Raw genomic sequence first — 12,461 nt, 5'->3', positions numbered from 1 at the left:
TATCTTTGTTATTGATTTCTGATTTAATTCCATTGTGATCAGAGAACATTTTTTTTTTTTTTTTTTTTTTGCTGTACGCGGGCCTCTCACTGTTGTGGCCTCTCCCGTTGTGGAGCACAGGCTCCGGACGCGCAGGCTCAGCGGCCATGGCTCACGGGCCCAGCTGCTCCACGGCATGTGGGATCTTCCCGGACCGGGGCACGAACCCGCATCCCCTGCATCGGCAGGTGGACTCTCAACCACTGCGCCACAAGGGAAGCCCCAGAGAACATATTTTGTATGACTTGAATCTTTTAAAAATTATTGAAACTTTTTTCATGGCTCAGGATCTGGTCTATCGTGATAAATGTTCCATGTGAACTTTGAAAGAATGTGTAGCCTACTGTTATTGGCAAGAGGTTCTATAAATTTTAATTAGGTCAAGTTTGTTTATAGTGTTGTTTGAGTCTGCAATACTCTTGATTTTCTATTTGTTCTATTTATTGAGAGCGTAATTGAGAGCATATTAATTATTCTGAGCATAATTGTGGATTTGTGTATTTTTCCTTGCAGTTCTATCAGTTTTTGTTTCAGGCATTTTGATACTCTATTTTTGTGATTAATTATTTGAGATTTTTAAGTGCTGTTGATGAATTTACCCCATTATCACTAAGAAATAACCTTCTTTATCTCAGATAATATTCTTCACTGTGAAATCTATTTGCACTGTTATTCATGTATCCATTCCAGCTATCCTTTGATTAGTATGGGCATAATATATCATTTTCAATCTTCTTCTTTTAGCCTATTAGCGTTTATATTTAAAGTGTGTTTCTTGTAGGCAGTATTTAATTGGTTTTTGCTTTTTGTATCAGATCTGATCATCTTTTCCTTTTAATTGCAATGTTTATCCTATTTATATTTAGTGAGATTATTAATATAGTTAGCTGTAAATCATCACCTTGTTACTTGTTTTCTTTTTCTCTTAATCTATTTTTGTTCCCTTTGATCTCTTTTCCTGCCTTCTTTTAGATCAATTGAATATTTTCTATGATTCCACTTTATTTTTTTTCTTGGCTTTTTTATTGTTGTTTCTATTTTGGAGGCTGCTCTAGGGCTCATGGTGTAAGTCATTATCATATTCTACCTTTGACATGATATCACTTCACATATAGGACATTTACAATAGCATACTTCCATTTCTCTTTACCTGGTCTTTGCATTATTGCTGGCATACATTTTGCCTCTACACAACTTATGAATTCCACAATACTTCTTTATTTTTGTTTAAACAGTGAATTATCTTTTAAAGAGATTGAAATAATTTTTTAAAAATCACACATATTTCTCCGTGGGTCTTGAACTCCATCTCCTCATTTCTGGTGTTCTTTATTGTTTTGCATAAATCATTATTTTCACTTGTTATCATTTTCCTTTATCCTGAAGGACTTCTATAACATGTGTGCAGGTGCTCTGGGTGATGAATTCTTTCTTTTTTTTTTTTTAATGTCTGAAAACTTCTTTATTTCACCTTCATGTTGTCTTACTGGCCACTGTCCCTCTAATCCCTTCAGATGGTTCTTTCCCTGGACTAGGATAGTTTCTTCCCATACATGTGCTCTCAGTATTCTGCTGAATACTAGAGGGAATCCTCTGCATATCAACTCTGTCCAGCTTTCTCCTCTCCAGTACTCTGTCCTGCACATTCTAGTTGTCTTGTACCTTCAGCTTTGTCTCCTCAACCCAAGAGAGTCTGATGGGTTTTCTATGGATCTCACATCCTGCCCCACCCTACCCACACCATCAGTTGAAAACTCTCTCAAGGCAATAAACTGCTCACCTAGTTTGTTTCCCATCTCTCTGAGATGATTGTCCTTCATTACCTGGTATCCAGTGTCTTAAAAACCTTTTTTTTTTCCTTCATATATTTTTTTCTTTTTCTCTTGGGTGTTTCAAGTTGAGGTTAAATCCAGTCTCTGTTACTCCATCCTGCCTGGAAGTGAAAGTCCCTTCACTGACTGTTCTTTTAATGCCAGTTTTTTGTATTCCATTTTTCATATTAAAAAAAAATTGTCTTTATTTCACCATTGCCTCAGAAGTTTTTACTTCTTATAGTTCTTCAGTATTATTTTCTTTTTCTAGTCTAGCAAATTTTCATCTCCCCTGATAAGCTGGAGTATGGAGATCCTTGTACCTCTTCATCAAAGAATAGACAGTTGATTCTGTGAATTTTCTCTGATACTCACTTAAGCAATTCTCTATTTTCATATCTCTCTTGTAGAGTATAAAACATTTGTCTTTGTCCTATAGGAGCATACGCTGAGAGCTTTCACAAGTTGTAAAGTAGAAATGTAAACGTTTTGTTTTGTTTTACCTATGTCAGTAGACTTGAGCTTTGTTCATTAAAGCTCTTATTTACAAGTAAATTATTTTGCTAATTAATAGCAGCCTGCTAGCTCCCTCAGCCTCACACCAGACTTCTCCCAACTCCCAGGAAATTGTGAAAAGATTATTGTGAAAGAATTTATGAAAATTCCTCACTCACTGCTATCGCTTTATCTGTTATTGGCCTATTTTCTGCTTCTGACTGCATTGAGTTTTTGGGTGTATTTGACATTAATCTTGCTAGAAGCAGACTGCTGGAACAAATGAAATCGGTCTTGTATAGTTTTATAAATCTAAATTTTAGTAACCTTCATTATCTCCTTTCCTTTGTTAAGAAATGGATAGTGGTTAAATTGTGGATGTGATGGGACTATCAAGAGTGGCAGGATGGCTATTTCTCTATTCAGTAAGGTGGCATTTTGTTATGATTATGACATTGTGATTGTGTATATCCTATAGAATCATAGCATGTTGAAGACTGTTTCCAGGCATCAAAATCAGACCTCAAGTAGAAAAGAAATATGTTTTAGAAATAATATCCTAATTACTAATTTACAGTAGGTTAATTTCTTCTAGTTTAAAGCATTTCTTGATATATAAATCCAATTATGCTTTCTTCACTATATCTACTGTTGTGATATTTGATCATAAGTATGCTTTTATAAAGTTCATAGTGTTTTGAGTGAATTATAATAACAATCACTTAGTGAAAAGCTTAACTTGGTACTATATAGTAAATATTATACTAGTCATTCATTTTTCACTTCCTACTGAGTTTGCTTTCTTATGGGATTATTGTATTAAATGTTTACATATTTTCTTTTTAAAAATTATGATCAGTCATGTTTATGGATGTATCTCTTAATGATTTATGCTTAGTATTACTAAAAGAAAAATGTAGGTGCATTTCTCCTAAATATAAATATATTTTTTCTGTGAAACTGCAATTCAAAGCAGTATTAAAAAAATCTAGGGGCTTCCCTGGTGGCGCAGTGGTTGAGAGTCCGCCTGCCGATGCAGGGGACATGGGTTCGTGCCCCAATCCGGGAAGATCCCACATGCCGTGGAGCACCTGGGCCCATGAGCCATGGCTGCTGAGCCTGTGCATCCAGAGCCTGTGGTCTGCAACGGGAGAGGCCACAACAGTGAGAGGCCTGCGTACCGCGAAAAAAAAAAAAAATCTAGTCAGCATTAAATTTTTTCTTAAGATATAATGTGTTTTTTTAAAGTATTTATTTATTTATTTTTGTTTGGTTGTGCCAGGTCTTGGTTGCTGCAGGGAAGCTCCTTAGTTGTGGCTTGCCAGCTCCTTAGTTGCATCACGTGGGCTGCTTAGTTGCAGCAGGCGGACTCCGTAGCTGTGGCATGCGAACTCTTAGTTGACGCATGCATGTGGGATCTAGTTCCCTGACCAGGGATCAAACCCGGGCCCCCTGCACTGGGAGCAGAATCTTATCCACTGTGCCACCGGGGAAGTCCCTATAATTTGTGATTTTTAATTATACATTTTCTAGAGCATTTAAAGTGAAGAATACTAGGAAGATCACTTAGATTGCTTCATTGCTTTTCCGCATTTATTTAGTTAATATAAGATCTAGTGGTGTTAATAAATGTTTAATGTTGGGATTTTTTGTTTTTCAATGCCTCGGTTCTTGCTTTGTTCTCATTAGTAGCACCTACCATCCGTGCCTTTTTTTTTTTTTACATCTTTATTGGAGTATAATTGCTTTACAATGGTGTGTTAGTTTCTGCTTCATAACAAAGTGAATAGTTATACATATACATATGTTCCCATATCTCTTCCCTCTTGCATCTCCCTCCCTCCCACCCTCTCTATCCCACCCATCTAGGTTATCACAAAGCACTGAGCTGATCTCCTTGTGCTATGTGACTGCTTCCCACTAGCTATCTATTTTACGTTTGTTAGTGTATATATGTCCATTCCTCTCTCTTGCTTTGTCACAGCTTACCCTTCCCCCTCCCCATATCCTCAAGTCCATTCTCTAGTAGGTCTGTGTCTTTATTCCTGTCTTACCCCTAGGTTCTTCATGACATTTTCTTTTTTATAGATTCCATATATTTGTGTTAGCATATGGTATTTGTCTTTCTCTTTCTGACTTACTGCACTCTGTATGACAGACTCTAGGTCCATCCACCTCACTACAAATAACTCAATTTCGTTTCTTTTTATGGCTGAGTAATATTCCATTGTATATATGTGCCACATCTTCTTTATCCATTCATCTGATGATGGACACTTAGGTTGTTTCCATCTCCAGGCTATTGTAAATAGAGCTGAAATGAACATTTTGGTACATAACTCTTTTAGAATTATGGTTTTCTCAGGGTATATGTCCAGTAGTGGGATTGGTTGGTCATATGGTAGTTTTATTTGTAGTTTTTTAACGAACCTCCATACTGTTCTCCATAGTGGCTGTACCAATTCACATTCCCACCAGCAGTTCAAGAGTGTTCCCTTTTCTGGACACCCTCTCCAGCATTTATTGTTTCTAGACTTTTTGATGATGGCCATTCTGACCGGTGTGAGATGATATCTCATTGTAGTTTTGATTTGCATTTCTCTAATGATTAATGATGTTGAGCATTCTTTCATGTGTTTGTTGGCAATCTGTATATCTTCTTTGGAGAAATGTCTATTCAGGTCTTCTCCCCATTTTTGGATTGGGTTGTTTGTTTTTTTGTTATAGAGCTGCATGAGCTGCTTGTAAATATTGGAGATTAATCCCTTGTCACTTGCTTCATTTGCAAATATTTTCTCCCATTCTGAGGGTTCTCTTTTGGTCTTCTTTATGGTTTCCTTTGCTGTGCAAAAGTTTTGAAGTTTCATTAGGTCCCATTTGTTTATTTTTGTTTTTATTTCCATTTCTCTAGGAGGTGGGTCAAAAACGATCTTGCTGTGATTTATGTCATAGAGTGTTCTGCCTATGTTTTCCTCTAAGAGTTTGATAGTTTCTGGCTTTACATTTAGGTCCTTAATCTATCTTGAGATTATTTGTGTGTATGGTGTTAGGGAGTGTTCTAATCTCATACTTTTACATGTACCTGTCCAGTTTTCCCAGCACCACTTATTGAAGAGGCTGTCCTTTCTCCACTGTACATACCTGCCCCCTTTATCAAAGATAAGGTGACCATATGTGCGTGGGTTTATCTCTGGGCTTTCTGACCTGTTCCATTGATCTATATTTCTGTTTTTATGCCAGTACCATACTGTCTTGATTATTGTATCTTTGTAGTATAGTCTGAAGTCAGGGAGCCTGACTCCTCCAGCTCCGTTTTTCGTTCTCAAGATTGCTTTGCCTATTCGGGGTCTTTTGTGTTTCCATACAAATTGTGAAATTTTTTGTTCTAGTTCTGTGAAAAATGCCAGTGGTAGTCTGATAGGGATTGCATTGAATCTGTAGATTGCCTTGGGTAGTATAGTCATTTTCACAATGTTGATTCTTCCAATCCAAGAACATGGTATATCTCTCCATCTATTTGTATCATCTTTAATTTCTTTCATCAGTGTCTTATAATTTTATGCATACAGGTCTTTTGTCTCCTTAGGTAGGTTTATTCCTAGATATTTTGTTCTTTTTGTTGCAATGGTAAATAGGAGAGTTTTCTTGATTTCACTTTCAGATTTTTCATCATTAGTGTATAGGAATGCCAGAGATTTCTGTGCATTAATTTTGTATCCTGCTACTTAACAAATTCATTGATTAGCTCTAGTAGTTTTCTGGTAGCATCTTTAGGATTCTCTATGTATAGTATCATGTCATCTGCAAACAGTGACAGGTTTACTTCTTCTTTTCTGATTTGGATTCCTTTTATTTCCTTTTCTTCTCTGATTGCTGTGGCTAAAACTTCCAAAACTATGTTGAATAAGAGTGGTGAGAGTGGGCAACCTTGTCTTGTTCCTGATCTTAGAGGAAATGCTTTCAGTTTTTCACCATTGAGGATGATGTTGGCTGTGGGTCTGTCATATATGGCCTTTATTGTGTTGAGGAAAGTTCCCTCTATGCCTACCTTCTGCAGGGTTTTTATCATAAATGGGTGTTGAATTTGTTGAAAGCTTTCTCTGCATCTACTGAGGTGATCATATGGTTTTTCTCCTTCAGTTTCTTAATATGGTGTATCATGTTGATTGATTTGCATATATTGAAGAATCCTTGCATTCCTGGGATAAACCCCACTTGATCATGGTGTATGATCCTTTTAATGTGTTGTTGGATTCTGTTTGCTAATATTTTGTTGAGGATTTTTGCATCTATGTTCATCAGTGATATTGGCCTGTAGTTTTCTTTCTTTGTGACATCTTTGTCTGGTTTTGGTATCAGGGTGATGATGGCCTCATTGAATGAGTTTGGGAGTGTTCCTCCCTCTGCTATATTTTGGAAGAGTTTGAGAAGGATGGGTGTTAGCTCCTCTCTAAATGTCTTAGTCCCCTCTTGGTCCTCGCGCACCAGGAAACAAAGAGGGAAGAAAAAGTCTCTTGCCTCTTCGGCAGGTCCAGACTTTTCCCCGGACTCCCTCCCGGCCAGCCGTAGTGCACTAACCCCCTGCAGGCTGTGGTCACGCTGCCAACCCCAGTCCTCTCCTAATGTTGGGATTTAAAAAATTTTTTTTTCTGGTGTTGCTTCCTTCTGTTTTGTCTTGCTTTGTTTTTTTCTTTTAAAAAAATTTTTATTGGAGTATAGTTGATTTATAATGTTGTGTTAGGTTCTGCTGTACAGTTATACATACATATATATATATATATATATATATATATATATATATATACTCTTTTCCCATATAGGTCATTACAGAGTATTGAGAAGGGTTCCTGGACTATACAGTAGGTCCTTATTAGTTATCCATTTTATATATAATATTGTGTATATGAATGCTGAAATTTTAAATTATCTCGAAAATATCTGCGTTTGACCATCTTTCCATTCAGCCTTCCTCAAGATCCCTCCAATTTTAATATTCTATGAGCCTCATAGTGTTATACTGCTAAAGATTTCACAGCAGTCTGAAACTGGAAGGGAACTAATAAGGAATTAAAAGCAAACAGAAAAGAATATGATAAAATACTCAAATAGGCATATAAGTACATTTTCACCCTATAGGCATACCTACTTGGAAGGCAAAAATATAATCCTTAGAATGCTTTTCAGCATGGAATCAGAGCAAGGGGAGTTGGTGGGATAGTCTTGGAAGCTTCTGTCATTAAGCCACTTTACCTAGGTTCATCCAGTTCCTGATAGGGAAGACCTGCTGCACATCCCAGAAAATGAAACCCATAGGCAGGGACATCTGCTTCTGTGTACATTGGTGGAATTCTACTTTAAAATCTGGATACTATTCTTTCTCCCATTCTCCACAGTTTAAAAATATAGCAAATGAAATTTGCTAAAAGAATAGCAATTTATTAATTACTTCCTGAAACTTAAGATGGTATTTTGACTATGCTCATTAGATTTACGCTAGGTTGAACAAAGAATTTTTAAATGACAATTTTCCACAGAATTATCACAGACAAAATCCATGAAGTTGTTTTGTTTTCTTTGTTGTAAACCTGAACTTAAGGGAACAGGAAAGTAGTGTTGATAACTATTTCATGAAGACCAAGAAGTACTCAGCACGAAGCAATAGCGCTTTTGCTAATCTTTCAACAAAATTCTACTCTTCCTCACTGCAACAGTGGAGATTTCTCCTTAGACACTATGGATTTAAGTGCATAAAGATTATGCTACTTTGATTTTGATAGTTTGAATTTGTTCATTCAAAGCTGCAAAATAGTCTTAAACCATGAATGTATTTACATCTCAACAAAGCAAACTTTGCTGATTGGTTAAATTAATTCATGTTTCATAGATAAAATGGTGATCATATCTATTTACACATTTAAACACCACTGTAAGTTTATTTTTGTCGAAACTTTTTTCGGTAGAAGGCCTAGGAGGATTACATACCAAGCCTAATTTGAATATCTGCCAAATCTGGGGAATTCAGAGCAGCCTTAGTCTTCTAAATCTCATCAATACGAGATAAATAGGAGTTTTGATCTCTCAGAATTGCTATGCAATAATCCTAACCACAAAGACAGGCTGTAACAATTACAAGAGAGAAAATGCAAAGTCCAGGGAAGATACCTAACTGAGAGAACTAAGTTCAAATCCTTAATAAGGTTGGCTATTTATTAGCTATATGACATTGGAAGAGTTGCTAATCCTCTCTGGAATGTAGTTTCTTTAATATGTAAAATGAAGATGTTAATAGATACTGCTCTTGTAAGGATTAATAATGGGATATATAGCAAACATTAAAAAAATGTTAGCTCCTACTTCTGCTCTTTCCTTAGGTTCTAGGCCAGTCTAGACCTTTTTTGACTGTGAGGGAATAAAAAACAGAATGTATGTCTGTTCAAAATAAGATAAATGTTTTATATCTTAATCCTCAACTCAGTAAAATAGGTGTATATAAGTGAAACAAAATTTTCACAAAATAGTACTTGTGAAAATGTACTATGTCATGCACTGTGTATTTTTTTTCTTCTGAATTCTACTTTATTTCATTAAAAGGTAATAGTGTTTGGAAAACATTCCTCTAGGCCACTTTAAGTGAGCCTACTGTCTACAGTTATAAATAAAAACATCTTGTTTCAGGATGAGAGGTAAACTTTCCATCACCATACTCTCTTCTCTGGGTTTAAGGCTACACTTGGATATGACCATCATATGCTACCAAATCATTGCTATTTGAGAGGTATTAGCACTGAATCTAGAAGTAGCTTCTTGGCTAGGCAACCAGCCAGGTGTTAAATGCAGATGGGAAGACTAGAAAACTATCTCTAGAACTTGATAGCATGATTAATTAATATTTAGTGAAGTACTCTAACTTTCGATGAAAGGACCCTTATAAATGAATAATAGTACTAACGTGCTGAAAATATCATATACCAGTATAGTATCCAGTAATATCTGAGACCTCTATTAACTTTGCTAAAGGTAGTTCAGACATATTCTTTGAGAAGTTTTACAGCCAACAATTAGATTTGAGGAAGTAGGTTCCTTAACAATCTGCAGTCTTATGAAGCATAACAGCTTTGTGTATGTAGTCCTGATTACATAGCAAAAAGAAAATATTTGTGGTTTTTATTATGTTCCTTATTGGAATAAATAGTTCATTTAGGGAAAGATAAACGTTCCAAGACTGTAATATATAGTTTTAAAAATGTCTCTGTTTAAAATATATTACTTTGGGATGTATTAGTGTATCTTTAGAAGGGGACAGAGAATGAGTCCTTTGAAAATCTAATCATACCATGATCATGTCACTCCTTAGCTCCAAACCTTCCTATTTTAATCACAATAAAAGCTAAAGTCCTTATAATAGCCTACAGGGTCTGGCCCCAATCACTTCTCCCTCACCCCACCTGCACCCCTTTACCTGCCTTCAACTCCCACTGCTCTCCAACCATCTCATTCCACCGCAGTCACACTACTTCCCCAATATACCAGGCTCCCTCCCTTAACTTTCTTCAGTTCTTTGCTCAAATATCACCTTCTCAGCGAGGCCTTCCCTGACCACCCTCCTTAAGATATTGCATCAAATTCTCCCCCTTCCCCTAACACACACGCACACTTTCCAGCCTGTCCTTGCTTTACTTTTCTCCATAGCATTTGTAGAGATGTACTACATATTTATTACTTATTTTCTGTCTTCCATTAGAATGAAAGTACCATAAGGGTAGGAGTGTTTGTCAGTTTTTGTGCACTATTGTACCCCCAGAACTTAGAACAGTGTTCGGCACTCAGGAAATAAATATGCTTTGATGAATGAATGAATGAATTGTAACTACAATTAGCATAATGGTTTCAGTTCTTCAAAGTGTTTTTCTTATTTATTCCACAGGTAGAAATTATTTACATGACTATCACTATTGTTAATCTTAAGATAGGCAATGTACAGCAGAAAGAATATTATATATACGGCTTTAAAGTTTCTGAGTTCCTATTCCTTCAGTTTGGGGGAAGTGAAAGCTAAAACAAGGGGTTCTGTCGTGATGCTAATGGCTGCGGTGTTGAAGGGCGGGTGGGGATTTCGTTTCTAGGGAGGGTTACAGGTGAAAGTCTTACCACGTGGCTCATGGAATCCAAAGTATTGTACCTGCGGCTGCTTGATTCTTGGAGTCCAGACCTAGCCTGGTTTGGTAAGCAGCAAGGGAAGAAAACCGCCAGATACTTTCTTGAACGATCTCCTGATGCAACTGTGTTTACAGCCTTCCCGGCAGCACCCAGGGGGAACTTTAGGGCCAGGAGACTCTCACAGCCTTTATTTGGTTCTCAGTCCCTGGGCTCTGGGAAGCAGCGAGGTGGGCTGAGGGCCCTCTTCCCTTCCCGTGGCGGCCGCGGGGCCGCACGCCCACGCGACAGGTGAGGCGCGGCGGAGCGCCAACTGCACAACCGCGGGGCCAGACGCCCGCGTTCTGCGCCGCAGGCGGCCGCGAGTTGGCGGAGGAGTGTCCCGGCGGCGGCGAGAGCCCTTGCCGACGGACGCCCGGTCCCGCACGGGGGCGCTGCCACCTGCCCGGAGGAGGAGCCAGAGCGGGACCTAGCTTTTTGCGGCTCCCGACGCACGGGAGTCGGGAGAACCCACCCTGATCATGAAGGGCTGCAAAGGCATCAGGAACCCGGCTTTCGTCGCCTCCAGTCCAGACAGCCCGCGCCGTTTGTGTCCATTGCCCTGTTCCGTCGAGGTCTCTGTCTTGTCCACCAATCCGCTGAGAGAGGGCTCGCAGCCGCAGGAGCCTCAGGAGCCCCAGAAGTCCCCGGAGCCACCTCTTTCTTCAGTAACTCCTCCTGGCTCCCAGGAGCGGTCCGGGCCAGAGTCACTGTCAGAGTATGAGGAGGGGCCCTGCGGGTGGGGCAACTTCCAACCCCAGTGTCTCCAGTGCTGCAACACGCCCCAGGGCTTTCTGTTTCACTACTGCCTTTTGGCCCTCACGCAAGGTAAGGTCCAGAGCCGGCTCGAGAGGGCGGTGGGCCTGCGCGGGGCGAGGGTGGCGCGGAGGGCCGGCGGGGAGGAGACGGCAGATGCGCCGCGAGCCCGAGGGGTCGACGCGCCGAGCTAGGTGGCCCCAGGCTTGGGACTTGGAAGCGCTAGCGCCGACGTCAACCAATGAGGTTCAGGCATCTACATTTTAGCTTCTCTTTTATGGAAACATTTAAAACTGGCCATGCAAGCTTTTTCTCTTTAGTGTTCTACCTCAGTCTAGAAGATTCGATTCCTACAAAGAAGATGAGTGGAGCCTTTCTTCGGGAACCTTTTGCTGGGGGGTGGGGCGGGGGAGATCCACTGTACGTTACAAAAACATACATTTTGCTAAATCCCCTTATTAAAAGGATTTTTTTTACGTTGTTTCTGGAAGAGAAGAATTAATAACTTTGCAGTTGAGGTAGGGTGGTTCTCGAAGGAGAAACTTGCTGAAAATATATGGTATCGGTTAGATCTAGGCATTCGTGTTTTGTGAGTATAGTTTGAGTGTATTGGATGCACACGTGGAGCCCAGTGAGTAAATCCGCAAAGGCTTCAGGCGTTGTTAACTGGTAAGGTTGTTTGTTCAAGGATCTCTTTTATATTCTCTTGGGAGTTACTGATAAAGTCCAGGTTTATACCCTCAGGAGTCTGCAATCTAAGCCTGATTTGGAGGAGTGAGTAGAAGGGCAGAGGGACTGACTCTCCTGAAAGAAAGCATACAGGGAATGAAAGAAATGGGAAGTTACACTAAGGCGACAAATTAAGGAGGGGGGCATTAAAGTGCAGCATCTTCAAGGACATGCTGATGGTTAGCTAGAATTTGATAGTATGTAGATATTTTTTGGTCACTTGAGTCATAGTTTAAAAATATTTTGTAAAGAGGCAATCAAGGACTGACTGAAAGAAATCTAATCCAAAAAAAATGGGGGGAGGAGGTGGGTTGAAATTGCTCTTTTTTAAGATTAACAGAAGACTATATCTAAATATATTCTTCCTGTTCTTATTCCTGCTCCACTGTCTTAAAGCAACTCAGTGACCCTTGCACAGGTTAGGTGCTGAGTAAATAT

The 12,461-nt window shown here is 39.0% G+C and overlaps 1 protein-coding gene across 1 annotated transcript in view; it reads left to right on the top strand.

The window, feature by feature from the left end:
* The first annotated feature begins 11,020 nt into the window (after window positions 1-11,020).
* The window catches only part of SLCO4C1 (solute carrier organic anion transporter family member 4C1), a 60,629-nt gene continuing 59,188 nt past the window's right edge, over window positions 11,021-12,461 (top strand). The window contains exon 1 of the mRNA XM_060146174.1: window positions 11,021-11,366. Within this exon, the coding sequence (XP_060002157.1) occupies window positions 11,021-11,366 (346 nt within the window). The remainder of the gene's footprint in view (window positions 11,367-12,461) is intronic.

The sequence above is a fragment of the Lagenorhynchus albirostris genome, chromosome 3 (genome assembly GCF_949774975.1).
Source record: "Lagenorhynchus albirostris chromosome 3, mLagAlb1.1, whole genome shotgun sequence".
NCBI lineage: Eukaryota > Metazoa > Chordata > Mammalia > Artiodactyla > Delphinidae > Lagenorhynchus > Lagenorhynchus albirostris.
The sequence above is the reverse complement of the archived record's forward strand: the minus strand, read 5'-3'. Positions and strand labels throughout refer to the sequence as shown.